The sequence below is a fragment of the Tasmannia lanceolata genome, unplaced genomic scaffold (assembly GCF_043159265.1).
Source record: "Tasmannia lanceolata isolate RefF3 unplaced genomic scaffold, GAP_Taslan_0.1 ptg000029l, whole genome shotgun sequence".
NCBI classification, from domain to species: Eukaryota; Viridiplantae; Streptophyta; class Magnoliopsida; order Canellales; family Winteraceae; genus Tasmannia; species Tasmannia lanceolata.
The window spans coordinates 1,341,888-1,369,125 of record NW_027518706.1 but is presented as its reverse complement, the minus strand read 5'-3'; the positions used below and the strand labels follow the sequence as shown (position 1 = coordinate 1,369,125).

General features: G+C 37.7%; 1 protein-coding gene across 4 annotated transcripts in view; it reads left to right on the top strand.

The window, feature by feature from the left end:
- Positions 1–26,526, top strand: part of LOC143859296 (ubiquitin C-terminal hydrolase 12-like) — a 40,270-nt gene extending 13,744 nt beyond the window's left edge. For 2 of the 4 annotated variants that reach the window (XM_077370018.1, XM_077370017.1), the window contains exons 10-32: positions 3,874–3,983; positions 7,341–7,415; positions 8,351–8,429; positions 8,524–8,670; positions 8,775–8,855; positions 8,950–9,069; positions 14,088–14,210; positions 16,705–16,782; positions 16,933–17,021; positions 17,108–17,216; positions 17,396–17,464; positions 17,591–17,698; positions 20,804–20,859; positions 20,966–21,143; positions 21,407–21,508; positions 21,596–21,667; positions 21,989–22,054; positions 22,291–22,356; positions 23,904–23,990; positions 24,122–24,235; positions 25,483–25,557; positions 25,659–25,745; positions 25,944–26,526. In XM_077370018.1, coding sequence (XP_077226133.1) covers positions 3,874–3,983; positions 7,341–7,415; positions 8,351–8,429; positions 8,524–8,670; positions 8,775–8,855; positions 8,950–9,069; positions 14,088–14,210; positions 16,705–16,782; positions 16,933–17,021; positions 17,108–17,216; positions 17,396–17,464; positions 17,591–17,698; positions 20,804–20,859; positions 20,966–21,143; positions 21,407–21,508; positions 21,596–21,667; positions 21,989–22,054; positions 22,291–22,356; positions 23,904–23,990; positions 24,122–24,235; positions 25,483–25,557; positions 25,659–25,745; positions 25,944–25,985 — 2,133 coding nt within the window. In that variant the 3' untranslated portion in view covers positions 25,986–26,526. Of the gene's footprint in view, positions 1–3,873; positions 3,984–7,340; positions 7,416–8,350; positions 8,430–8,523; positions 8,671–8,774; positions 8,856–8,949; positions 9,070–14,087; positions 14,211–16,704; positions 16,783–16,932; positions 17,022–17,107; positions 17,217–17,395; positions 17,465–17,590; positions 17,699–20,803; positions 20,860–20,965; positions 21,144–21,406; positions 21,509–21,595; positions 21,668–21,988; positions 22,055–22,290; positions 22,357–23,903; positions 23,991–24,118; positions 24,236–25,482; positions 25,558–25,658; positions 25,746–25,943 lie in introns of all 4 variants that reach the window. The other 2 variants (XM_077370016.1, XM_077370015.1) reach the window with 1 other exon arrangement.
- The last annotated feature ends 712 nt before the right edge of the window (positions 26,527–27,238 follow it).

Here is a 27,238-nt window from a genome sequence, read left to right as displayed (position 1 = left end):
TAAGTGTTGTTAAGGAAGTTCTCTTTTGCAAACAGTTCCTGAGCTCTATGTGGTGGCCTTAGATAAAGACATCTTTGTGAAGGATTGCTTTAAGTGGGAGAATGGAAGGGTGTTGCGGAGGATAAAGTTCAGACGCAATTTTTTTGGCAGAGAAGTCGATCAAGTAGCTCGCCTTATGGACATACCGGATTAGGATCTGATTCAGAGTCTATAAGGAAAACATGATCAAGTTTTGGCTTGATAAGTGTTGTTAGAAGTTCTCTTTTGCAAACAGTACCTGAGCTCTATGTGGTGGCCTTAGATAAAGACATCTCTGTGAAGGATTGCTTTAAGTGGGAGAATGGAAGGGTGTTGCGGAGGATAAAGTTCAGACGCAAATTTTTTGGCAGATAAGTCGATCAGGTAGCTCGCTTTATGGACATGCCGGAATCCGGCTATATAAAAACTGGTTATGACAAAATGGTTTGGATCTGGTGCTACTCCGGGGTCTTCACATTCGCCTCAAACCAGAGTGTGGAGTATTCTGGTTGCACCAAATGTTTGTGTGTTTAGATGGACCGCTTTGCAAGACAAGATTATCATGATGGATCTCTTGTGCATTAGTTACATGTTTATTATCGATTGTCGTCGTCTTTGTGTGGAGACAGGTGAGTCAGTGGATCATTTGTTTCTCTACTGCAAGGTTGCCACAGGTGTGGAATAAGATTCTTATGAGATTTAGTTTGACTTGGGTCTCGGTTAGCAAATGTTGTAGAATATCTGCTCGTTGAAGATACTTCTTCAAAGGATTGGTTTAGAATCTTCAATTCATCTTTACAAAGGTGATTGCTCTAACCATCTCATGGGTGAAGATACTTCCTATCTTCAGGTTCATTTCATCTTTCGACCTTTGAAATGGGTGAAGAGATCTGTGCTAGCTTGGAGTATGTCAAGGTGATATCCCTGCGGTGGATTCCCTCTGCTCTTTTTTTTTTTTTTTTAAATTGACAATTTCATTGATACTATGAAGATTACATTGGCGACCAGGGGTCCCTACTTGCATTACTTAGAATCAATTAAGGGTGGCCGGGAGCATACTTCTAGGCCAGTAAAAAACCAAAAAAAGTGATCTTTTGGGTCAATCGCTACAGTGAGGTCTACACTTCCATGCGTTGCCACCATGCCGAATAACTATTTCACTTCCCTTTCGAATTCTTAATCTATTACCGCAGCCGAGAGTGCCTTCACCATTCCCACTTCCTTTCGTTTATATTGCCCAATGGTCTCAATTGAATTGAATCCAACAAAAAGTGCCATATTTGTGGGCCCCATCAAGTCATAGCTGTTACCTGTCACGTCACACAGGCTTCTCCACCACTTTCTAGCTGGCGAATTCGATTTTCAAAAATTCCACTCAAATGCCTGAAGCTATTGTGAGCCCCTAACCGTGCATGATAGCCAACCCGTCGAATCCGATATTCGGCGGGCTCCACCTTGCGCCATCTCCCGTCCCGTGGGATTCACCCTGCTCTTGTCCAGTTGAAGCTAAATTTTGATGGATCTAGTATGGGCAGTTCTAGACCAGTTGGTGTAGGTGGCAAAAATGGGCTGACCAAGTGCCCAATCAGATTAACAGACTCAAATGAAGCAAAGATCAGAGTGATTCTACGAGACATTAGGCAGAGGATAGAGAATTGAGCAGATTAGTTGTTGAGGCAGATTCTCTCAATGTTATCCGCTGGCTAGATGGAAATCAATCTCACCGTAGGGGTTTACCTACTGGACTGATGGGATTTAGGAGAATCCCCTTGTAGTAAACCTCTAAAGAAAGAGGTTATAATAGTCCTGGAAAAGAAAATCGTAATCTTTAACGAACCGGATCAAGAATCATTCTTATTTCCGCACAAGAAAAGGGTGAAAAATTCCTTTTCTTTTGTGGAAGATTAGTAAGATGAGTAATCCCTCCTAGAATCATTTGTTACTTGCGCGTGGTTTAGGGGTGATTGGGCGCTTCCATAGGGATTAGTCCTGCACTCAAATGGGGTGGGGATACCCTATGTTGTCAAAAAATGAAAAAAAAATGATGAGATTCAGGATCGGTTGGATGGCCATTCAACCGCTTTTGGTTGTCGACAGAGATGGGCTTGAGATCTTTGACTTCCTCCTTAAGTCTAGTGTGTTATACCTTGTTGATTATTAATAATTGTACCAACCACCTCGGTCGTGGGCATCTTCTTGTTATCTAATAAAATTTTCTTGCATTCCAAAAAAAAAATGTTCTTCCTGAACCAGCACTCCTAAAACCTCTCTCATTGGCATCCAGGAGAAAATCAAACTTCTAATCTCTAGTATGATATCCTTAGTCCATGAGGCTTTATCCATGGACACTTACGTTTTCTTTCTTTTGAAAGGACCTGTGCTATGACAAATTGGGGGTAATAGCCCATAGAACTTGGCCTTGTTCCCCAAGTTGACGACTCCATTCCTGTAATAGATGAAGGAATGCGTCTGAAAAGATCCAACACATTCCATAATTTCCATACCACTTGAGGAGCCTACACCAAATCTTCCTAGCCGACACCACCTTAAACCATCTATGGATGCGCTTGGGATACCTTATTTGCTCTTTCAAACGCCCATGAAATATAAGCAGGCCATTTACAATTTGATGATGTGATGTGGAATGAACAAAGTGCTTACAAAGCTACCACCACCATAACTGACATGATTGGTGGTTATTCGTTGGCAACAACTGCCTAGTTCCCGCTTTTATTGTTCGTTAGTCGTTTGGTTTTTGTTGTGCTTATTTGCTAATACTTCTTCTCCATTTATTGTATTTCTCCATACCGTTCATCTCCCTTGGTTGAGCATATTTTGCCATTTATTCATTGAACTAGATGAAATTGGTGGTTATTCGTGGCAACAGCTTTTGCCTAGTTCCCGCTTTATTGTTCTTTAGTCGTTTGGTTTTTGTTGTGCTCATTTGCTAATACTTCTTCTCCATATACTTTATCTTCTCCATATCGTTCATCTCCCTTGGGAAAGCATATTTTGCCATTTATTCATTGAACTAGATGAAATTGTTTTTGGCAATTACTGCATCAATCTTCCATTCCACGGCTCCATCTATTGCTAAAGCCTCGTGACGAAATTGAAGCTCTTTGGCGACACGTGCCACACTTGACATATCTTATTAATTTCCCGAAACTTCACATTTTTTGGGAGTGCTGTGAAATTAGTGGAGAATATTGCAAGTCATATGCAGTTATAGCAAGAGTAGTAAGGTAAATGATTGGTTTTTATGTGCCCAGCTAGTAAATGGTTTTCTGAACTCGGTCATAGAATTTTTGGTCATTTATGGGTGTCTAAACTTAGTGAACCAAATAAAGAAAGCATCAATATGTGAAAAGGGCTCCTACACCCCCTTTTTTTCTAAAGCTCTGGTGCTTAGTTGAATATTTTTTTTACGGACTGCTTTTTTTTTTTTTTTGGAATGGTAATTTTCCAGATTGCTTTATATCAAATAAAAATATCTTGCTTTTATGATGGTTAATTTGCATAAACTATTCTGTATAGATCCATATTCCCCAAAGCATTGATTGATAATACTATTTAAGCGAATCATTTTTTTTTGAATGGTACTATTTAAGCGAATCTTCTTCAATACTTATTCAAGATTTACTATTGTCCTTTCTGTAAATCTTGTGATCTCTAGTTGAGTTTGGTGGAGTTAGAGTTAGCTTCACATATTACTTGGTCTACTGAAGCAGTTTCTCTGGCAATTGGGTCATGAAGCATAACTTCTTTTCATTGGCCACAGGCTTTCTGGTTTATGTCACGTTACGGCCCTTGAAAGCGATGTTTTAAATCCTGCACGTGTTTTTCTTTGTGCAGATAAATGATCGTTATGAGTTCCCTTTGCAACTTGACCTTGATAGAGATAATCATAAATATCTTTCTCCAGATGCAGACACAAGGGTTCGCAACCTCTATACACTTCACAGGTAGTATTCCTTTTAGCATTATCAGTTCGATTTGTCGTTAATTAAATTAGCGCTCTAATTGGTTGGTGTGCTTTTTCCTCAACAAACAACTGTCTCATTTGATTGGTATTACATGGGTTTGCTAGGAAACTTTTTCACCTTAATCATTTGATCATTTGTCCCTAACAAAGATCTATGCTATCCTTTAGTTTTATTTAGCAAAAGGTGCTAGTGCATTTGAGGTGCTGGGCTCCTGGGGTACTTGAGCATGCTGTTTCAGATCTTTTTTCCAATTACTTATAATATGTTTTCAAAATACTAATGAGACTCACCTCACGAGATCCTTTGTTTGCTCGCAAATCCCAGTGTACATGTGCCCCAATGTACATGTGCTTTGTGCGGTGACTGGAGCTGTTTAGATGGTGGGCCGTCAAGAGATTGTGTAATGCTGGTTGATTCCATGCTGGATATATGATACTGACCATTTAATTATGGGCTGTAAATGGTAGTGGTCAGAACTTTTATGAAAACACAGAAAACCTTTTTGGTTGCGGGGCTAGGACCATCTGTTTGATGTGGAGCCCGGAGCCTGGGGACGGTCTCATGTTGGTCCACCATAACAACTATACTCCTCACCACATGGGGTGGGACTTGCCTGTCCAAAAGAAAAGGTAGAAGGGGTGCAGTGTAAGTAGGAGTGCTTTATGCCTATTTATGGGGTTTTCTTGTTGTGTTTAGCTTTATAACTCATTCAACCCTATGAAAGTTGATTTAAGCGTGCTTTAAGTTGCTTCGTACTGAAAGCTATCTCTCAGCACATTTTACATCCTTATTCAACTGTACCGTGAAGCAAAGTATAGGTTTTAGGACTTTTTGAATCAGAACCATTCAAATTAAACTGAAATTTTATTATAGGGAAATGATACCACACCCCCCCCCCCCCCCCTTTCTGTTGAGGATAAATTCACCCCTTTAACATTTTTCTTTGCTTTTGAAAGTTAGCGAATGTTAAGCGGCGCTGCGGGCGGGGGGGGGAGGGCGTATATCATTTCCCTTATTATATCATAAAGGGCGGCCCAATGCAAGAGGCTCCTGCCATTTGCGGGGTCTGGGGAGGGCTAGATGTAGTGATGAACGCAGCCTTACCCCTTCTTTGCAGAGACACTGTTTACTTGACTTGAACCCATGACCACCAAGTCACAATGGAGCAACCTTACCATTGCGCCAAGGCTCACCCTCTTCCCTTATTATATCATAATTGAACAATTTATGCATAAAGTTAAACAAAGCAATTACGCTTCCATCCATTTGACCAGCAGCATATTAAATAAATAATTGTGAACTGAATAAAATATTTGCTGAATAAAGGTCCAACAATGCCGTTAAGAGTTAGCTAATCATAATATCCCATGGTCAAAACAATTTAGTTTAAATCAAATCACTCTTTTGGAAGTCTGATTTGATAACCCTTAGGCCATGTTTGGCAATCATGATTTTTTTTCATGATAAATTTAGCTTCTCAAGTAGTGAGAGGGGGCTAGGGCGGGTGGGAGGAGGATAGATTTGAGAAGGCACGAATGGGTAGAGGGGAGAAGTGGCTAAAAAGCAAGGAAAAACCACTCAAAATCTGATTGATTTTTTCCTTGCTTTTTAGCCACTTCTCCCCTCTACTCATTTGTGCCTTCTCAAATCTATCCTCCTCCCACCCGTCCTAGCCCTCTCTCACCACTTGAGAAGCTAAATTTATCATGTAAAAAAAATTCATGGTTGCCAAACATGGCCTTAGGATTCATGTGGAAGTATGAAATGAAAAAAAGGATGTCATGCACTTCGAAAAATCCGAGAATAGTTTGTAAAAGAGTAATTGTTCTGAAAGAATGACTTGGTCTGTTAGAGCCCCTGAAGTGGGTTCTTATAATGTCTGCTGATCCAATCGGTGGTATCACCAAGCTACCTAAAAAGATAGGTTGTTTTGAGTCCTCTTCATGTGTGATGCTGTGGCCTTTTGCCCCTGGATGTGAAGGGTGTGCTTGGCTGTTGCTAGGAGCATGCCGCACTAGATGCGCGTGCCCAGGGTGAAGATGAGGCTCAATGTCTGGGATAAATGTGCACCTGGAATGCTTTTAGCTACATTTTCAGTAAGGGGGTTCATGGTTTTTTTACAATGAAATTATGGGCTCTTATTGTATATGTGCTCTGTATAGATGCATTATACCTCTAAACAAGGCATATTGATTAACCGCTATCTATCAATTATAGTATTTGTCCTCGTTTTGACCCACCAATGATATACACAATACACTTCATAATCCTATATTTAAGGGTGCGTTTCCGTGCGCTCTCCAAATTGTAATAATTGATCCTTGGTAACCCGGGTGACAACACCCATCCAATCTTACCTTGAAAAGGGCCCTAAATCATAATTGATTTCAGAACAGGTGAGACGATTTTGAAATCAATCATTACCTATTTCCTCGTGCGAAATTCTCTCTCTCAAAATACTTTCCCTTTTGCCACCCCGCCGCATCCATTTTTTCTCCCTCGAATCTGACCTTTGTTGTGCTGATATAGTTTGAATCAAATCCAGGAACAAGACGAGACGCGTGTGATGCTGAAATTTGAATATTTGAAGAGCTTAGTTCTCGAGCTTCCATGCCCCATCTCCTCCAAATCCTAAAGCTCTCATTCCTCCTCAGCACCTTCATGCCCATCCCAACAAACCCTAACAGCTTCTTCCAAGAAGAAGAAGGCCACTCATTTTCTTCGGCGTGCCACCACAATGAGCAGAGCTTGGCACCCGATGCCACTTTGGAATTGGCCACTTGTTCATTCAAAACTATGATTTTGATTGGATTTCTGTGAGATTTTCTAGTAACTGTGGCCCTGAAGAGTGGGCAGGTAGAGTGGGAATGGAACCACACATCGAAGCAAAGCAATCAATATGGATGATTGTGGTTGCATTTGGAAAGGAGACGGACTTTCTCTCTTTCCTCAATATTGCTGTTTTTTTATCTTAATTTTTTCACATTTAATTAGGTCATTTATCGTTGACTACTTCTTTGTGTACTGTTAACTTAGTGATAGACTAAATTTTCAGATAACGTGAAATCTCATTCCTTTTACCATTCTTCAGCAGGTGGTGTGCGGATCTCTTTCATTTATTGAAAAATATGCATGTTATTGGCTATGCAAGAAGCTCTCTCCTCTAATTCTGATATGATAACATGATTCCTCTAATATTTAGTCAAAATGAGTTGTGGCATTTGCCACTTTCATAGGCTTGTCAGGGTTGTTTCCTGCATTTTTTTTCTCTATTATATAGATTTGCTCTAGGATACACCTAATGATTTCAAGCTCATTTTTCTATTTCGTGTGCAGTGTTCTTGTTCACAGTGGTGGAGTGCACGGTGGGCATTATTACGCTTTTATCAGGCCGACCCTATCTGATCAGTGGTATGTGGTTTCTACATCGAGCACAAATACTCATGCGCTTGCCCTTGAAAGAACTTATTGAAGCTATCAATTGGTCCATAAGGCTAATCGGACCATGTATGCAGGCAGTCGTAAACTTTTAACTAACTATAATCTTTAAAAAAACTGCAAAATTGCGCTTTAATGTTTTTCTGATGTGCATGAAGTCTCAACCACTACCGTTGTACTTATCCAGCAATTTCATGGGTTCTCATTGGTGCCATTTGCTTTTGAATTCATGTTGCTGCAAATTGTGTTATTTTCACCCTGATATTAATGAAGAGTTCACTTAGGGGCTGTTTGGATACGTGGATTTTAGAATCCAGGTTTTAGTTTGAAAGCGGTGTAAAATTCTGGATTTTACGATCCATTATCCTGGATTTTAAGTAAGATATCCATGTTTTAGAAATATCCCAAGATTTCTAAAACCTGGAAACACAGGATGGTCTCCTACTCTCTTCTTCGACGGAAAGAGGGGCGAGAAATCAGAAAATGATGGACAGTCTCCCTCTTCTCTCGTCTCCCATCCAGGATTTTGAGGAAATCCAAGATTTTAAAATATTGATGTCCAATCGGCCCCATACTGTCTGATTTTGGATTTGTTATCATACTTTCTTTTTCCACGTGTCTTCATGTGTATGTAAAAATGATACACCTGGTGGCATAATTGCATGTGCACACTGTCATGCACTCATGCATGCCTGTGTGGTCCATGGGTTTGCCCAAGTGTCATTGCCTGTCATTTTTTTTCCATAAAATAAGCTTCTGGTCAAGCATAAGCTATGGATTTCATCTTCATAAAATTTATAGCTTATATAGCTATACAAGCTGCATTCTATCTTAATGGGGAATCTTGTATGCCTTATTCATTGAGCCACCATTGGTGGATAGAGTGATAGAAGGTATTCTTTTTTCAGGTTTAAGTTCGATGATGAACGAGTGACAAAAGAAGATATGAAAAGGGCATTAGAGGAGCAATATGGTGGTGAGGAAGAGGTGCGGATTTTGCAACCCAGAGTACTTTTTAGTACTGCATTTGGCTATTGTTTTAATCTACTTTGTTTTTTTATCTTGTGCTTATATCCAGCAGTTACCACAGACTAATCCAGGCTTCAACAACACTCCATTTAAGTTTACAAAATATTCAAATGCATACATGCTTGTGTATATTCGTGAAAGTGACAAGGAGAAAATAATCTGTAATGTGGATGAGAAGGACATTGCTGAACACCTTAGGGTATTTTTTTCCTCTCTCTTATAGAATACCTTTCACGAATTTACTTCTCCAGATGGCTGTGGGAACACTTGAATGAACTGCGGGGATTCTGTATCTTATTCCAGGAAAGGTTGAAGAAAGAACAGGAAGAAAAAGAGCACAAGAAGAAGGAAAAAGCAGAGGCACACCTGTATACCATTATAAAGGTTATGATTTTCAACTGTTCTTCTTTTTCCCTTGCTACTTGTATCATCGCTCCTTCATCCTCCAATGTTATTTCACTGAATTGATTAAATCCAGGTTGCTCGAAATGAGGATCTTGCAGAACAGATCGGAAGGGATATATATTTTGATCTCGTCGATCATGACAAAGTTCGGAGTTTTCGTATTCAGAAACAGATGCCGTTTAACATTTTTAAGGTACCTTCAATTTTTTTTTTTTGGTTGGTTGGTTGGGTTGGTGGGGTCAGACATGTACATATATGAATTGTTGTTTAGATATCTTTTTTGGATAAGCAATCAAATCTTAATATTGATATTAGGTGCAATATTATGGGAATGCTTTTCTTTGAGTATTAGTTGCTGTTGGATTTTAACTTTGAGTCCTTCACGTTTGCCCTGCAAAATCATTTATCTTACAGTTTGTCTCCTCTGCTCATATTTTGAACTTATTATCCTAGAGTCTGATTTTGCTACCCTTTGTTCTTATTTACAACCTACTTGAGTTGACTTACAGATTGTGGTAGGAAAAATCATACTTTTTTTGTTAACTGCTGTTGCAATTGAATTGAAGGGAGTTATAGATTCCGCATACAGATTCCCACCGACCCTATTTGACTTGTCATGCATCTTTTGGGTATAGACATACCTGCATTTTGTTGGGCTGTGATGGTGTTTTTTGAAAGAATTTACTCTCCCTCTTGAAACCATAGTTGTTAAGTATCTTGTTTACTCAGAACTTTCGGTGGAGAACTGACTTGATTACTTTTTACCGACATACATGCTCCTCATCTTTCCTTAATCTTTTTCCTCTTGTCACGTTTCTCCTTTTTCTTTCTTCCTTTTCTCTGATTTTCATGCAAATTCAAAGGTGCATGGCATTTCCCATTGTTTGTCTTGGACATTTATTTCTCTTTTTAATGTTAGAATTTATTATTAAAATATGTCAATCAACATTAGAAAAACTGACCAAAGGCTAAAAAGAAAAAGTGCGAAACAAAGTTACAAAAGCTAAATGCAACTTGATCATACTGTTAATAGGAAGACCATCTGAAATGGAATTTGGTTTCCATGGTTATGAGAGGTACTAAGTGTTTCATAGACTCTTTTCCATTATTTTCCATAAAATTCTACAATGCTTTTTGGGCATTTTCTCAACTTTGTTTGGAATATTCTATGTCACCTTTACACAATATAGCATAATGCAACATCTGATTTTTCTTGAAATTTTCCATGTTAAAGGGATCATACATATCTTTTTGTATTTTGAATATATGGAATATTTTATTTATAAAGAAACGGAAGTGCTAACAGATATGTAAATTGAAAGTCCCAAATTCAATTTTAAGTTAAATCCGCATCAATACTGCTCTAGCTTTCTTATCCTGCACTAAGCCAAAACGAGGCTAACACCAACTATTATCAGGCATATATCCAAGTACAGAATTTTGTGACCAGTAACTCCAAAAATTTCCAATCACCTTCTCTATGGATGAGTGAATAATTTTATTTTGGAACTTATAACAAAATACTTTGTTTCTTTAAAACCTAGAATTGAATATCCAAAATGGGGGAGTTTTATCTGATATCCACCTTATCAAAGTTAGCTGTCAATAATCAGTATTTCCTAATTCAGATTATGATTGAGATCCCTGAATTTGAGCCCAATTTATATCATCATCCCCTAACCTCAACCACTTAGGCAGGTCTATCTATCACCTTACCAAAGCCAATCATGATGCCTTTGTTATCCATCACCTCACCAAAAATCTATATCACCATCACCTAATCTCAATCACTTGGGCAGGTCTATCTATCACCTTACCAAAGACAATCATGATGCCATTTTTAACCATCACCTTACGAAAAACAGCATGCCATTCCTTTGGCTTTTTTGTTGAAGTGCTTTGCTATTTATCTTAATTTATTGCTATCTAATCATTTGAGGGATCTTCTTAAGTACCTTATGAATCATAATCTGGCTTGTAGTTCTTGCAAAAATTAATCCATTCCTGTGTCTTGCTAGACAAATTCTCTTGCTACATGGTTAAAGTGTTTGGCCTTGCGAAAGTCTCTGAACTACTACCACCCGTTGTATGCATGAGCATGTGGTTGGACTTATATGTACAAGTGTGCAGGGAACTGAATATGTGTGAATCCACAGCGTTAACTGATGCAATTTGTTAAATGAAACATTTTATAAGGTTGTTGATTTTGGGTCCAAAAAATTTTCTTATGAGAATAACCATGGTGTTCTCTTTTGCTAAGATAACAGTTATTGATATAGAGAATAGTTCCACTATTAAATGAGCTAGTTTTTTTTATTCCAATTTCCAATTTACCAAAGGAAAAGTATAAAATGGTGAAGAACTAATAAAAGGCAGTGACCAATAACAAATTAATAGTCTTGAGTTCCAGCATTTTGCTATTCTATGATCAGTCATTGTCAATTCCATTTCGCATGGAATTTTAGAATTATTCTGTTCCGGAATGAATTTCGGCTCATTACGGAACAGCCGACATTAGGAAAGAATCTAGTTGGAATTCAAGAAAATTCTGGAATTTTTTCCACGCCTGCGTCATCGTGGATTCCCCCAAGTCGACTCCATTTTTTTTGGCCGTGTTCTTGTCCGAGTCCGCATTTTGCCCTATGACGTCAATCAAAATTCCTTTGACACTCCCGAGTTATAACTACATCAACCGAGTACCTACATCGTGGCGAGCTGACTAGGATTTTCTTTGGCCACATTTAGACCCACATCCGTGTTTTGAGACATTGATTTAAACATGATAAAAAATAAATATATAGTTAAAAACTTTAAATTACATTATTTAATTTAGATGTTGAAAAACATAGTGGTGACTAACCTAATTGCATGTTGGGCTATAAATTGCTCTTGTTGTGATTGTTGGTTGAAGTATAATATAAATTGTTCGTGTAGTAAAAAAGTATACTCAAATTCATGTTAAGATTACATTTAAAAGGAAGCCCTTGAGCTTTTATTTTTATTTTAAATGGAAAATGGATCTAATATGTTTCATCCCATGCACAAATGATATGTCATGGGGTCCAGTTGGAATTCAAGAAAAATCTGGAATTTTTTCCGTCCCCGCGTCATCGTGGACTCCCCCAAGTCGACTCCTCTTTTTTTTTTTTTACCTTGGCTGTGTTCTTGTCCAAGTCCGCATTTTGTCCTAAGAAGTCAATCAAAATTCCTTTGACACTCCTGAGTTATGACCGCGTCAGCCGAGTACTTGACCACATCGTGCCGAGTCAACTAGGATTTTCTTTTGCTGCATTTAGACCCACATCCGTGTTTTGAGACATTGATTCAAATAAGATGAAAAATAAATATATAGTTAAAAACTTTAAATTACATTATTTAATTTAGATGTTGAAAAACATAATGGTGACTAACCTAATTGCATGTTGGGCTATAAATTGGCCGTGTTGTGATTGTTGGTTGGAGTCTAATATAAATTGTTCTTGTTGTAACAAAGTATACTCAAATCCAAGTTAAGATTACTTTTAAAAGGAAGCCCTTGAGCTTTTCATTTTTAATGTGAAATGGATCTAATATGTTTCATCCCATGCACAAGAGAAATGATTTGTCATGGGGTCCATAAATCGAACTTTATCTAACCTGTCAGAAAAAGGTATTTAAAACATGATAGAGTAGGAGCATCTATGACACAGCCTTCCCTTCTTACATGTATCCTGATCCAACATTGGGTACTTAGGAGTTTTTTGAAGGATCTGAGTATTAAAGCCAATTTATGCTGAAGGCAATATTTGCGGCTGAATGTCGGAAGCAAATATGAAGGTGGGACATCGTTAGACATTGTATTTAGGTATCTGAGTAGATGTATTTCATGCTTTTGGGAGACACGTTTTACCATCTTCCAGACCATTGTTTCTTTCCATAAGTTGATTTGGAGTTGTTCCCTTGGGATGTTCTGAGTGAAGTGGTTAATGCTCCTCCAACGTCCTAGCCTGGGCTGCTGGCTTAGCTCAGGGACCTTGGAATCTGCCAAATATCATCTCAGAGATTCCCGACTGCTGTAGGATCATCCACCCTCAATTCACATGCTCTGTTCTTCAAACAAGAAAGCGGATAAACTCTCCAAAGATGGACTGGAAAAACCAGGCGTCGAAGTGATTACATCAAGTATCGAATAGTTGTTTGGGGCTGATACAGCACTTGCAGTTTTTTTTCTTCTGTTTTTTCAGATGGATCAGTGGCTGTAATCATGTCGGGTGACAGCTTGTCCCCTATATCGACTTGTAATCAGCTGGAACATTTTGGGAGTGAATGAAGTTACTGTTTCTACTTTATAAAAAAGTGGTTAATGTCAATTTTGGTTTCTGCTTTGGTGAGGTGTAGTCTGCTGGTACATCTGTGGGTACCAGTGGGCATTGTAGGGGATATGTTCAGTTACCATTGTGTTAGGGTGACAAGCGGAGATGAATAATAGGTATTTTAGAGGTAAATTTAAGGGTGTAATCTATGTGGAGGGACATATCAACCATCTTATCATCTCTTTGGCTTTGGATTGCAAGGAATTGTTGTTTGTCAAGGTAGATGATCATCTTAGGAGCTGTGGATCTCTTTCTATGGGTTGTTAAGCAAATTTACTTGCTATATGGAACTTCCTTTCTTGTAATTTCTATTAATTTAGTGGTTGCTTCCCCTTTCCCCCCTAATGAATTCTTTTGTCAGCAAAGAATTATAATGGCTTAAGGAACTTTAATTGCTATAAGGGATGCTCTAAGATGCTATAAGGGATGCTCTAATCGTAATGGCTTACGCAAATTTACTTGGCTACAAGGATGCTCAGTTTCTTTAGTGGCTGCTTCTCCTTTTCCTCCTTATGAATTCTATAATTTATAATCAGTAAAGAATCATAATGCCTTACTAACTGGATTATGCATATATGCAGCCCAGGGCTTATTTTTGCTAGCATTATAGGCTTGTGTTTTATGTGTAAAATCCATTAATCCTTTAGTTCTGTATCTCGAGATGAAATCCGGGAAGTTCTGTTGCATTTTAGATCTCCTCTCTTTTTGTTATTGCATACCATATACATGATACACGTTAGAGACAGAGCTTTTGTTGTGAATGCTCAGTTTGCTTAGTACCCCCATCATTAAATTTTGTTATTACCACTTCTGTTCCTTTTATTATTAATTTGTTACCTGATTTGTAAATGGTTCACAGGAAGAAGTAGCCAAGGAATTCGGTATTCCGGTGCAATTTCAGCGTTTTTGGCTCTGGGCGAAACGCCAAAACCATACATATCGTCCCAATAGGCCATTTTCACATCTAGAGGAAGCACAATCTGTAAGTTCTTTCTTCCATTTATTTCTCACATGCTATGTGATTGGGCTTGCACAGAATTATCACAATAGTGGAATCAATTCAGTATGCACAATGAGACAATGCCATATCTTTGTTACATATCATCAGTATTATTATGCTTTACCATTTTGTTATACATGCAAAGCTCTGCAAGTCACTTGGTTTATGCAAATGAGCAATTCTGTAAAACCTCAACGTGCTTGTGACAATGGTTTTAAATTTCGTCCGAAATACCGAAATTTCGGATTTCGGTTGGGACCGAAACCGAAACCACCAAAATCTGATATTTGGGCCAGAGTCCAAAATTTCGGCAATTTCGGCTATGTCCGTAACTGAGACCAAAATTTAAATCCTTGCTTGTGACCAATATGTTAGAATATAATGCAACGGCGGAATATATCTAAGTTCTTGATCAACTAATAAACCACCAACAAACAAAAGGAGTGCAGTATTTGATAAATGCTTCGAACAAGTGGAACTGACACTCATGATGGTGAATATGTCCTGACATTGGATTTGGAAAGGAACATTAAGGAATCGAACATGTTTCTGTTTCAGTGCAATGTCGAGATGCATGGTATATAGATGACCTTGTGGACAGACATTCCACTTGGATGTGGCGGCAGACCGTCAGTTGCCTGCCTTGGGTTTATTTGAGTAGAAGGCAGCAGATATTAACCTTCTTAGATATGACTTCTTGAAAATAAATACTATTTACATATTAGTTTCTTTAAACTTTGTATGTTGGTCTTGCCTTCTTGTTTTGTTTTGTTTTGTTTTGTTTTGTTTATCGTAAGAGGGGTTGTGTTTGCTTTTAGTTTACAATTGGCACATTATATATTCGTATGTGTCTCTTTGTTGCATCATTAATAGCACATTTAGGCACCAGACCATAATAAACTTAGCTTGAGCTTTTTATGAAGATAAAAATGTCAACAGCTTGGTTTACCCGTGTACTGTTTCTTGCTTCATTATTACCTTTTGATTTCCCTCCTGTATCTGTCCTATGGTCCTTAGTTGCCATGTTGCACTTGATTTCCCTCCTGTATCTGGATAATGATTAATTCTCCTATGGTCCTTAGTTGCCAAGTTGCACTTGATGCACACTTCTTTTTTTAATTTTTGGCAAAGATTAACAGAATTTATTAAATCAAAGGATAATTACAAGGGCCCATCAAAGTGCAAAAGCTTCCCAGGATGCATATGATTACTCGTAGCACCAACTTTAAGTAATCGATCCGCAAGCTCATTCACACTGCTTGGGATATGAAAGAAAGAATGAAGAATGGTACCCCAATTATCCCTTAAAACTCCACCTATACCAGCTGGGCTGGGGTTGCCAAGGGAGCAACCATCGGCGTTTAGCTTCAAGGTCTAAGTGGTGGTGATAACCATCTAGCCGGAACTCACTAAACTTTCCATCATGACGATTTCCATTCTCTGTATTCTATACTAATTTGGGGTTCTGATTGTAGAGAACAATCAATGCCAGAATCAGACTCGGCTTGATCTCTGGTGAAATTTTTCCAATAGAATATCTACTGATTATTGAGGGGTATTGGCCGTTGATTACACAGTAGTTTGTGATTTGGATAAATACAGAAGGAAATAAAATTCAGTAGGCAGAAAATTACCTATAGAAGTTCCTCATGAATTTCGACCCCAGTTATCAAAACTTGTCTGAAGAAAATTTGCAGGAAATCCAGCAATGCCCATCTTTATAGACCCTCTAACGAACCCCAACTTCTATTATAGTTCAAAGTCATACTTCTGCCTTGCTTTTCTACTTCTCAAACACACAAAGCTCCAGAATGTAAATATGTAGAACATTCACTTTACTATAAATTACTGTGCTGCATTGACAGACTTGCAGTTTGATCGTCCCCATGTAGATTTCAATCTCCTTCTCAGATCAGTGTCAAAGTCTCATTGAATTACTCGTTTTTGTTGCATTTTCTTACCAATAGTATCTCTGCCCTGATTTTCAGAATTTGTTTAAGTCTGTCTTCAGTTGGGAAACTAGGCGGCTGCCCATATGGATTGAAGTCTTGTCATGAACCATCTAAATTAATCTCAGAGAATTCCAAGAAATTTCTCAAGGATTTTCTAGGGCAAAAAACCTATATTCTTATATTTTGAATTTCTAGATCGAACTGAGGTGGTTGGGACTACCTGCTGATTTCATCATGTTACGACATCATCTTAATTCTGACTTCATTGGAAAGTTCAGCAACAACCCCTCCATTTCTGGATCTTTTCATCTTTTCGTCATGCTAAGTATGATTACTTTTATCCATTGATGCAATTCTTTTGACTATATTGTAGCTCGACAATTCTTTTTACATGTTTCTTTAGAGTGACCTCTGTTTTGCGTATTTTGGAGATTTACCACCTAAAGAGTAGACTAGGTTTGTAATGGGGCATGTTAGGGCCTGCTGGACTCTCAAGCTCATAACCACTTTTTATTGCATTGTAGGTTGGACAATTGAGGGAGGTATCAAACAAGGCTCACAATGCAGAACTAAAGTTGTATTTGGAAGCAGAGCTTGGACCGGTACGGTTGCTTTACAACTTAATTTTTTTTTTTTGAAAATTACTTCTTAATGCAAAATGGGTTCCGCATTAGTATGCTTTCCTGGATTTCAAGTAATCTGTAGGTTTTAAACAGACGTGCATGAGTAGTTTTTTCTGTTTGGTCATGCAGGATTTACGTCCTCTTCCTCCACCCGACAAGACCAAAGATGATATACTACTTTTCTTCAAGCTTTATGACCCTGTGAAAGAGGAGCTCCGGTAGTCATTGGTTTCTAGCCTTGCCAATAGTTTGCTGAGGTTACCGTTACATGTGACTCTAGTAAAATTTTAATTTTTGATCTCAGGTATGTGGGGAGGCTTTTTGTTAAAGGTACAGGCAAACCGGCCGAAATCCTGGCCAAAATAAATGAAATGGCCGGATTCCCTCCAAATGAAGAAATTAACCTTTATGAGGTAGTTCTTATGGCCAAATTTTAGTCTCTGATTATTGCAACACGATTTATTTTCCCAGCAAAGTCTTGGTATTTATATGAAGTTACATGTAACTTGTCGTAATAAAAAGAACTCTTTTTTCTAGATGCGGAAATTGCTAATAATAGAACTTTCTGAATTGTTCGTTATGTGATGGCCAGGAAATAAAGTATGAGCCAACTGTCATGTGCGAACAAATTGACAAGAAACTCGCGTTTCGAGCTAGCCAGGTGTATATATATCATATGATTTTTTTTTGAATGGTGCATATATATCATATGGTGCACTAGCTTACTGTCTTCAAATAGTATATCAAGTTGGACACGGGGCTTGAATTTCTGATTTCTCATGTGCAGCTTGAAGATGGAGACATCATCTGTTTTCAGAGAACTCTAAACGAAAATGTTGACCAATGTCGCTACCCAGATGTACCCCACTTTTTGGAATATGTGCATAATCGGCAGGTAATCATTTCTTATCCTTTTGACATACAATAAATAATCTATCAGGCATAGTTGTGTGGTAGGCTCATTGGCTTGGTCTATGGTCAGTGGCTAATATACACATTTGAAACCATGGTTTTAAATTTTGGTTTCGGTATATATTTCGGCCTTGGCCGAAACTGGAATTTCTGGTGAAATCCCAAAATTTCGGCCGAAATCCGTTACACCAAAAATGGCAATATTTTAGAAATTTCGGTAATTCGGCCGAAATTTTGGAAAAATAATATATTTTTTTTAAAAATTTGAATTTTGCAAAATTCCGGCCGAAATTTGGTAAGTCCGAAATTTCGGATTTCAAAAAATTTCAGTTTCGGTCCCAACCGATATCTGAAAAATTTAAAACCATGTTTGAAACTATTTTCTATTCTTGGAAGCCATATTGTGTTAAACAATGCTTTAACATTAATAAAAAAGGGTGACTAGGAGCCTAGTTATGTATGCATATTCTTTAGATTAGAAGCATGTGCTACAATTTGTATCAATGCAAGATGCTTAATGTGCTTATCTATGCGAAATGTACTCAGTCGAAGATGGGTAACATGTATTTCCCTGGTTGAGGGGGATTTTTCCATATGAGGGAACTCCTTTTGAAGCACAATGTGTCATCTTTCACTTTCTCCAGATTAGGGTGGTTTTGTGATTTTCATCTTGAGAACCATTTGTATTTCATTCGACCTCTCAGTACTCGGAAAATAAGCAGCAGCCATAATGTTTATTACTTCTGTAGTTGGCAAAAGTAATTTTAAACTTGTTCAAAACTGTCCAGATTGAAGGCATATTCATCTTTCTGCCAGAACTTGTTCAAAACTGTCCAGATTAATTTTGAACTTGTTCAAAACTGTCCAGATTAAAGGCATATTCAAAACTGTCCAGATTAAAGGCATATTCAGAGATTGGGAGTCTTCTTTGGATGTTGGGCACTGGTAGAGTGTAATCCCTATCGTTGTTGTGGATAGTCGTGGGTAAACCTTGGCTCTTTTCATCCTTCTGCTTCTTGATTGTTAGAGTGCGGGGTTCTGTTGGTTTGACTCAGCATAGTATGCAATTTGGGGAATGCTAAAGCTATATCCGAGTGTGCTTGAGGAACTTTGTTCCTCGCTGCTTTGGGAATCCTCCCGTTTTTCTCTTTTGTCTGAGTTTGTAAAATAGAAAGGTGCATAAATGACGATGAAGATGCCTGATTTACTTCGGGTCACTTATAACCTTTTTCCGTTGTATGTTGCAGCCTAGGGTGTTGGATCTCCTGGTATAAAAAATGATGGGATGGATAATCATTTAAACCTGGTTTAGTTGGAGTCTGAAAGTAGCAACCTGTGGAATGCAGCATTGAGGCAGGTTTGGGTTTTTTGTAGTTGCTCTCAAGATCTCCGTGGGAAGGTCGCAAAGTTTATAAATGGTCTTGCCTTTTGGAGTCAGTAGGAGGTGGATGTGTGTCTTTATAGATCTATAGCAGTGGAAGCATCTTTGGATGACACACGTGTTCTTGAGTCATGGTGTTGATGGAGGCTTTTGGGATGGAGGTTTTTTGTATTGTATAATGAAAAAGTCATTCTATAGTAACTATAGCTAAGATGTGGGTACTCCTCTTTTGTTTTGCTTTTCTGGTCTAGGGTACATCCTGACCTTCCATGCTATGTAATTGCAAGCTGGGACTCCTGGTTCCCAATGTAATCCTCATGGTATGAATACAATTGTCAATTTTTTCTTTTAAAAAAAAAGAGTGTTTATGGTTTTATGGTTTAGGGTGAGGTGGGGGTGGGGTTAACAACAAATACTAATAAAAGAGGAGTAGAACAATGTCAAATTAATAGGTCTTGCAATAAATATTTCATACTCAACACGGTACAAAAATGTGTCAGTCAACATGCCCACATGAAGTTGACACTTCTGATTATTACTACTTGACATCGGAAGGCGTGTTGACCCTAGAAATAGGGACACGCCCCATACAGACAGATACATATAAAATTACTGATTATTAATCATAATGTGCAACAAAATAAATATGGTATTCTTTCAATAAACTAAGCGATCTTAGGATTAGGAAACTACGAGTCGAAAACAAATATGCGATAATCAAATAACAAAGCGTTTATCAATCTTAGCTACAATGAAGTAGAAGAAGAATGTGGTTTTAAATTTTTACCGAAACCGACACGAAATGATCGAAATATTTCTGTTTCTGTCCCCACAAAAACCGAAATCGAATCCGAAACGACCGAAATGCATAACCAAAGTCGCAAGTCTAACAGTGGTATACTATATCAATATGTACTGCACAATTATGTTTATATGAATTGCATGCGAAATGTGGTACATTTGTTTTGGTGCATATGTTATGTATAAATAATCATATGAATTCATTTTCAAAATAAAATAAAATATGAATTACTTACACGTGAAATTTGGTATGTACTAAATTATCAGACACAAGCGACAATGCATGTCACTGGGTGTTCGATGTTTTAAGCCATTATGGATGATTGTCTTGCTTATGTGATGGTTTCTGAGTGTTTGTGTGCTTTTTCTAGCAATTCCTGAAATTTCATATTTAAATTTGATCATTTGCGCTTGTTTCCATATGATTCTGTGCTTTTACAGGATATCCACCAAAATTTTCAACTGAAATAGAAACTTCAACTATTTAGTTTTTAGGTCTAGGCAGGCAATATGCCTACAATGAATACAATATTAAGTGTTCGTTTATGATCTTATATTTAGGCAGGAAAACTTTAACTATTAATGAGGAGCCAATACAGTATTAAACTAATAAAATTACAATAAATATTTCACACTTGACCGCGTAAAAAAAATGTATGAAGCTGCAGATATAGGATGCAGAGGATGATTGATCATGTCTTGTCATCATTTGTAATTTTGTATCTATTCCTATGTGATTGATGTGAGATAGGCAAGATGCTTCTCACTGGCATTACTACACCATCTTTCTGGAATCTGGATACATGGCTTTGATTTATTCCCATAGAAAGTGTTTCTTTTCCTTAGTCATTGGTTAATATTTGTGTAAGATTCTATTCTAAGTCTTCATGTAACGTGATGCTGTAGATTGTCCATTTCCGTTCTCTGGAGAAACCTAAAGAGGACGATTTCTGTTTAGAGTTGTAAGTCTCTCATAATATTTTTTTTCGGTTTTATCTTATGTTCTCTGAGGATATATATTATCAGTTTTCTGATCGTTTTCTTCAAATTTTTCCATCTGAATTTAAGGTCAAAGCTTTTCACTTATGATGATGTTGTGGATAAAGTTGCTCGCCAGCTTGGTTTGGATGATCCAACTAAAATTAGGCTTACATCTCACAACTGTTACTCTCAGCAGCCTAAACCCCAGCCCATTAAGTACCGGGGTGTAGAGCATCTGTCAGACATGCTGGTCCACTACAACCAGGTTTTCCATCTTGTATCTCCATCTACCTTTGTTTTTTTTTAATCTTCTTTGGGAAACTCTCCAAGGAAAAACGGTACGTGCGTTATTGATTGGTTGACTCAGTGGGGTTTTAATTCTCTAGCGAGCCAAACAAAATTTTGACCCTGCGGGAAAAAACCGAGTCGACTTGCGAGTCAATGATTGACCCGTCTAATGTTTTAGATGTTATTTGTATCAACTATTTGTGAATAGTGTGAAACCAGTAACTAATCTTTCTTTGACAGACTTCCGATATCTTGTACTACGAGGTATTGGACATTCCTTTGCCAGAGTTGCAAGGTTTAAAAACTTTGAAAGTTGCTTTTCATCACTCCACGAAGGATGAAGTGAGTATGCAGATCATGGCTTTCATCTTATTTTGCATCATGTAACCTGTCATGTGTGTTGTTAAACCTGTAAGTGCTTGTTTACAGGTGGTAATTCACAGTATTAGGCTTCCAAAACAGAGTACTGTTGGTGATGTTATCAATGACTTGAAAACCAAGGTAATTTTCAACTGTTCATACACTTCCAATTTATGGAGCAGGTGGGTTTTGTTGCTCTCTACCGTGCTCTCACTTTATCTCTTTAGCAGGATGAATCTCACTTCTAGGCTAACACTGCACAGCTTAATCTCTACTAATTTCATAATTTTCATATTTTAAGCAATTTTTGGTAATCAATTCAGAAAGAAAGCTAACACTTATAAAAATAGTATGCATGTGGCGTGCTTCTCATTTGTACTTGCATGGGGTTCTAGAATTCCACTAATTCCAATTAAACATAAATAAAATTATACCTACAACCTGATGGACATTTTCGAATAGGTCGAGCTCTCTCATCCCAATGCTGAGCTTCGATTGCTTGAGGTTTTCTATCACAAGATCTATAAGGTATGTTTTTGTCTTCTTTAGCTTCTTATTTACTTATGTCATTTAAAAAAGTGTTTAGTGAGGAGTTGAGTCTTTATGACCTGTGATTAAGAACTTGGCTTGGGATTTCCCTAAGTAATATCCATTTGTCCTGTGATTGAGCTGCAGACCATATTTAAAAGTATTAAGGACTGTTTTGGGCTTTTCGAAAATTTTGTTCATTATTATTACCTGCCAACTTGAACACTTTTTTGCAGATTTTTCCACCTAATGAGAAGATTGAGAACATAAACGATCAGTACTGGACATTGCGTGCAGAGGAGGTTTGTCCCTCTTTTGAATTTCCTCAAATAGATTGTTGCTGGTAAAGTGGGGATTTCATGTGTGTGCTGTCTGTTTGGTTGAATTTTGCGTATCACATCCGTGTATTTGTTTTGGTTGCTGTATTTTTGGTACCATTAACTTTATGTTTAATGTATGGTGTTCTGGAGATGTATAATAAGATAATCTTTGGCACCCAATATATAATTTTGCGGCGCTATGAATAAATATTGATTGTCTTTCAGTTTATATCTGTTAATTCATTCTGATTGCTATATTTTTGTACCATAGACCTGATGTTTAAGGTATGGTGTTATGTAGAAATGTATAATTGGATGTCTTTGGTATATAATTTTATGGTGCTATGAATAATATTACATCTCTTCCTGTCCTGCGAAGATGACTAATCAAATTAAAAGTGCAAATAATAAGATCTTATTATTTTTATTTTCTGAAAATTAGTAGATTTAAGATTATGGAAAGAAATAGATATAACTAATCCTTTTTCTGACCACTGCATCAAGGGTTGAGGCTGTTACACAGTTGGGTGGTTCTCTATATTTACAAGCATGGTTTAACTGTCACATAAAGGTTAAGGCTGTTACACAATTGGATGGTGCTGTATATCACAACTATGAAGGTTGCTGGTTCGATCCCAGCTTACCTATAAAAAAATTATAGCAATCACATCATGTTTTGGTTAATTTATATCATCCCACGTCTTTCTATATCGCAATTAGTGATATAGAGCTTCTGACTAGTTGGACACGAGATTGCGGTCATACTTTGTGATTTTCAATGCATTCCCATTTCATTTCCCTTCAATGAAATTAGATTGATTTTAAAACTGTCAACAATTATAAAACCTCACTCAATTTGTCCGGTTGAGGCGCATGGTTTAGGTAATGTTTTTTTTTCTTTCTGAAAATTAGTAGATTTAAGATTATGGAAAGAAATAGATATAACTAATCCTTTTTCTGACCACTGCATCAAGGGTTGAGGCTGTTACACAGTTGGATGGTTCTCTATATTTACAAGCTTGGTTTAACTGTCACATAAAGGTTGAGGCTGTTACGCAATTGGATGGTGCTGTATATCACAACTATGAAGGTTGCTGGTTCGATCCCAGCTTACCTATAAAAAAATTATAGCAATCACATCATGTTTTGGTTAATTTATATCATCCCACGTCTTTCTATATCGCAATTAGTGATATAGAGCTTCTGACTAGTTGGACACAAGATTGCGGTCATACTTTGTGATTTTCAATGCATTCCCATTTCATTTCCCTTCAATGAAATTAGATTGATTTTAAAACTGTCAACAATTATAAAACCTCACTCAATTTGTCCGGTTGAGGCGCATGGTTTAGGTAATGTTTTCATCACATAGGATTCAAGTTGAATTACAAATTGTTTCTGTGGTATTCATATTGAATATTGGGTTTGAATTATAAATCTTATGATAATAACGGCAATGATATTACCTCTAGATAATTGGATATAACATTTGGGTAAGTGACTGCTGAGTGTTTGTATAATGACAACAGATCCCAGAAGAAGAGAAAAACCTTGGTTCCCATGATCGCCTTATTCATGTTTACCACTTCACAAAAGATGCAGCCCAAAATCAAATGGTAAATATGATTTAAAGTTAATACCTGTGTTCTCACTATTTCAGCCACAGCGGTCACTACTGTGAATGTGAAAGCCATCTTGCATATTTTAACCCCGCCTTAAATTTTCATCCTGTTTGATTCAACAGCAGGTTCAGAATTTTGGGGAACCCTTCTTCTTAATTATACATGAAGGTGAGACTTTAGCTGAGGTTAAAGTACGTATCCAGAAGAAATTGCAGGTTCCAGATGAGGAATTTGCCAAGGTATTTGCTCTCATTTTTAGCACCCATAATGACCATGCCAGCTTGTTCCCAATTTTGTATGTTGCAAGTACACGTGCATAGGGCATTTGGTATTTCAATCATTGTGAAAGTCTTATTTTCTGGTCTTTGATCATCTCCCTCGAAATTTCTGGTCTTTTGTTTTATGTTCTTTGTAGTGTTTGTTTGTTTGTTTTCTTAGTTTTTTGTGGCTGTTTCCCCCTTCCTGTTTCTGTCCATCTCGGGCGGGGTGTTGCTTTTCTGCTTTTCATTAATTTTTTTTTTTGCCTGTAAATAAAGTCTTATTTTTTACCATTTGTTTTCTATGTTTTGTAGCTTTAATGCGCTTATTTTTCATTTCGATGCTTCTTTAGTTCTTCCGATGTGTCTTTGATTATCTAATATTTATACAACACTCAAAATCTCCGAATATAATGCAGTTGCACAGATGTGTTTGATGGATTTTCTTGAGTCACATATCTGACACCTTGTATGATGCTGGCACATTCGTCTAAGTTGCATAACTCAAGAGGCATTGCATATAATTTAACAAAATGGAAGTAAATGATTTGTAGTCTTGCGGCCCTCGTGTCGTCGAGCCTAGCTGCGCCCTGGTGAATGGATGGTCCTGATCCCTTAATCAAATCAAGGGTTTTTGGTATTTGGCTTTGGATGTTGACTTTGTCATTTGTCTGCTGGCCATGATCGTGGGGCTAGGATCGTCTGTTGTTGTTGCGTCCATGGGGCTGGTGCCATGGTGGTCCACCAGCGCGACAATTGGATCACCACTTTTGAAATGTCGGGTAAGGCCTGCAAGGTTCGGAAAGGAATGTTGGCGGGCCCATTTATTGACCAACTCATAATATGGAGTCTATTCTCATATTTTCATCTGAAGTATGGAAGCAGGCATTCCCCATTCCTGCGGAAACAACCATGTAGTTAACCCTTCTATACTACTAATCATTAACAAACCAACTTTTGATGATTGTCTATATTGAAATTTATCTCCCCTTATTGTTTATATTGAAAATTTGAGGGCGAGCCATGGCACAACGGTAAGGTTGCTCCATTGTTGACCTGGTGGTCACGGGTTCGAGTCACGGAAACAGCCTCTCTGCAAAGCAGGGGTAAGGCTGCGTACATCTAGCCCTCCCCAAACCCCGCAGTGGCGGGAGCCTTGTGCACTGGGCCGCCCTTTTTTCTTGTTTATATTGAAACTTATCACCCCTTTTGCTCATATGTTTTGTCAGTGGAAGTTTGCATTTCTGTCATTGGGTCGCCCGGAATATCTTCAGGATTCTGACATTGTATCTAGTCGTTTTCAGGTAAGTCTATCAGAGTTCACATTTGATTGATGCATTCCTTTTTTCCATTTTAGTGATTCACTGCCCCCTTGACCTCTTTTTGTATCCATATATGCCTTCAGAGAAGAGATGTATATGGGGCTTGGGAGCAGTATCTTGGGTTAGAGCACTCTGACACTGCTCCAAAAAGAGCTTATACATCAAATCAGGTAATATAACATTTACATACGTTTCTTTTTCTTTTTTAAATCTCACCCTCGATTCATTTGGTTGTCACTTGGAATGGCTTTACCCGTAGTCTTATTTTATCACGGCGGACCCCAGGTTCTTCTGCACAATCACAAAAGAAGTATAAGATACCCTACAGATTCCATTATCTTTCATGACAATATCTCTTCCCTTTGCAGAACCGTCACACATATGAGAAGCCAGTAAAAATCTACAACTAGAAAATGGCAACAAACCTCTGAAATGCCACCGGCCAAACCTGATATATTTAATCACTGCTGTTCCGGCAATGTGAAATTGGAAGAGCAAAACATGTTTGAAGACAAATAGAGGCTTTTTGAGGTGGTTGCCTTTATTGATTTTGTTGCTATGGTGTATTCTTTCTTGTGTTGGGTGGGGAGAGGACTTTTCCAGATGCGTGTGCAACCCCCTTCTCAGCTTTTTTATTCTGTTCTTTTTTTGTGAAGCCCCCCTTGTGTGAGCTGTCTCACCTTACCTTCATTTCCAGTGTAATTTAGTACATAAGAAGATTTTGGACAAGGGGATGTATACAGGGTATAGATAGTTGGGTGTCGTTGACATTTGCCTTTTTTTGTCCATTTCCCCCCTTTTTTCTTCAGTTTCCCTTATTTATTTCTAGCTTCGTCTTGTTGGGGATTGGGGTTGTATAATGGGTGGTGACACTGATTCTGAGTTTTTTAGGTATTATGTATTACTCTAAGCCTTCAGTTCTAAGAAGGCCTGATAGGCCTTTTCATTGTCTGCTTTTTTTCCCTTTATTTATGCAGTTGTCTTGCTAAAAACCTGCAGCTGTTATCTATTGAGGTTTGGAGATGGTGCAGAAAAGAAACAAGTATAATGTATTATTGCAGAAAAGAAACCAGTAGAATGTATTAAGTTTGGAAAATGATGTCAAAACTCCCTTGTTTTAATAATGGCACTCCTCACCTAGTGACCTGGGTTCTCTTTCTGTTGGAAAATCATAAGCTCCTTGTATATTGTATAGCAAAAGAAAACTTGTTTGAAAGGTAAAACCTCCCAAGGAAATTAAACACTGAAGTTTTATTTTTTCAATCCCTATTCTTTCAACTAATTCATTTATTCCATTAAAAAAAAATGATATTCATTATTTTTCCTAAAAGCATTCTAGTGGAAGAGCCAAAGCTATTGCTTATGTAAGAAACCCACTGAAACTTCTGTCTTGTTACTTCATATCTTCACCCTTCTTTCCAAAACAAAGAGTGGTATGTTCAGGTCCAACTTGAAAACTTTTTAGATTAGTCTAAATGTGCCTCTCTTCTCTTTATGTTCTGCAAGCCAGTGGGCTATACGAGTTTATAATGGGCGAATTGATATTGGCACTCTTCAGATTGTCTGAAGAGGGGGAGAAACTTGAGAGGGAGCAAGAAAAGCTCCCAAAAATAAGGAAAATAAAATCCAATTTCAAAGTTGGTATTTATTTTTCAATATTTTG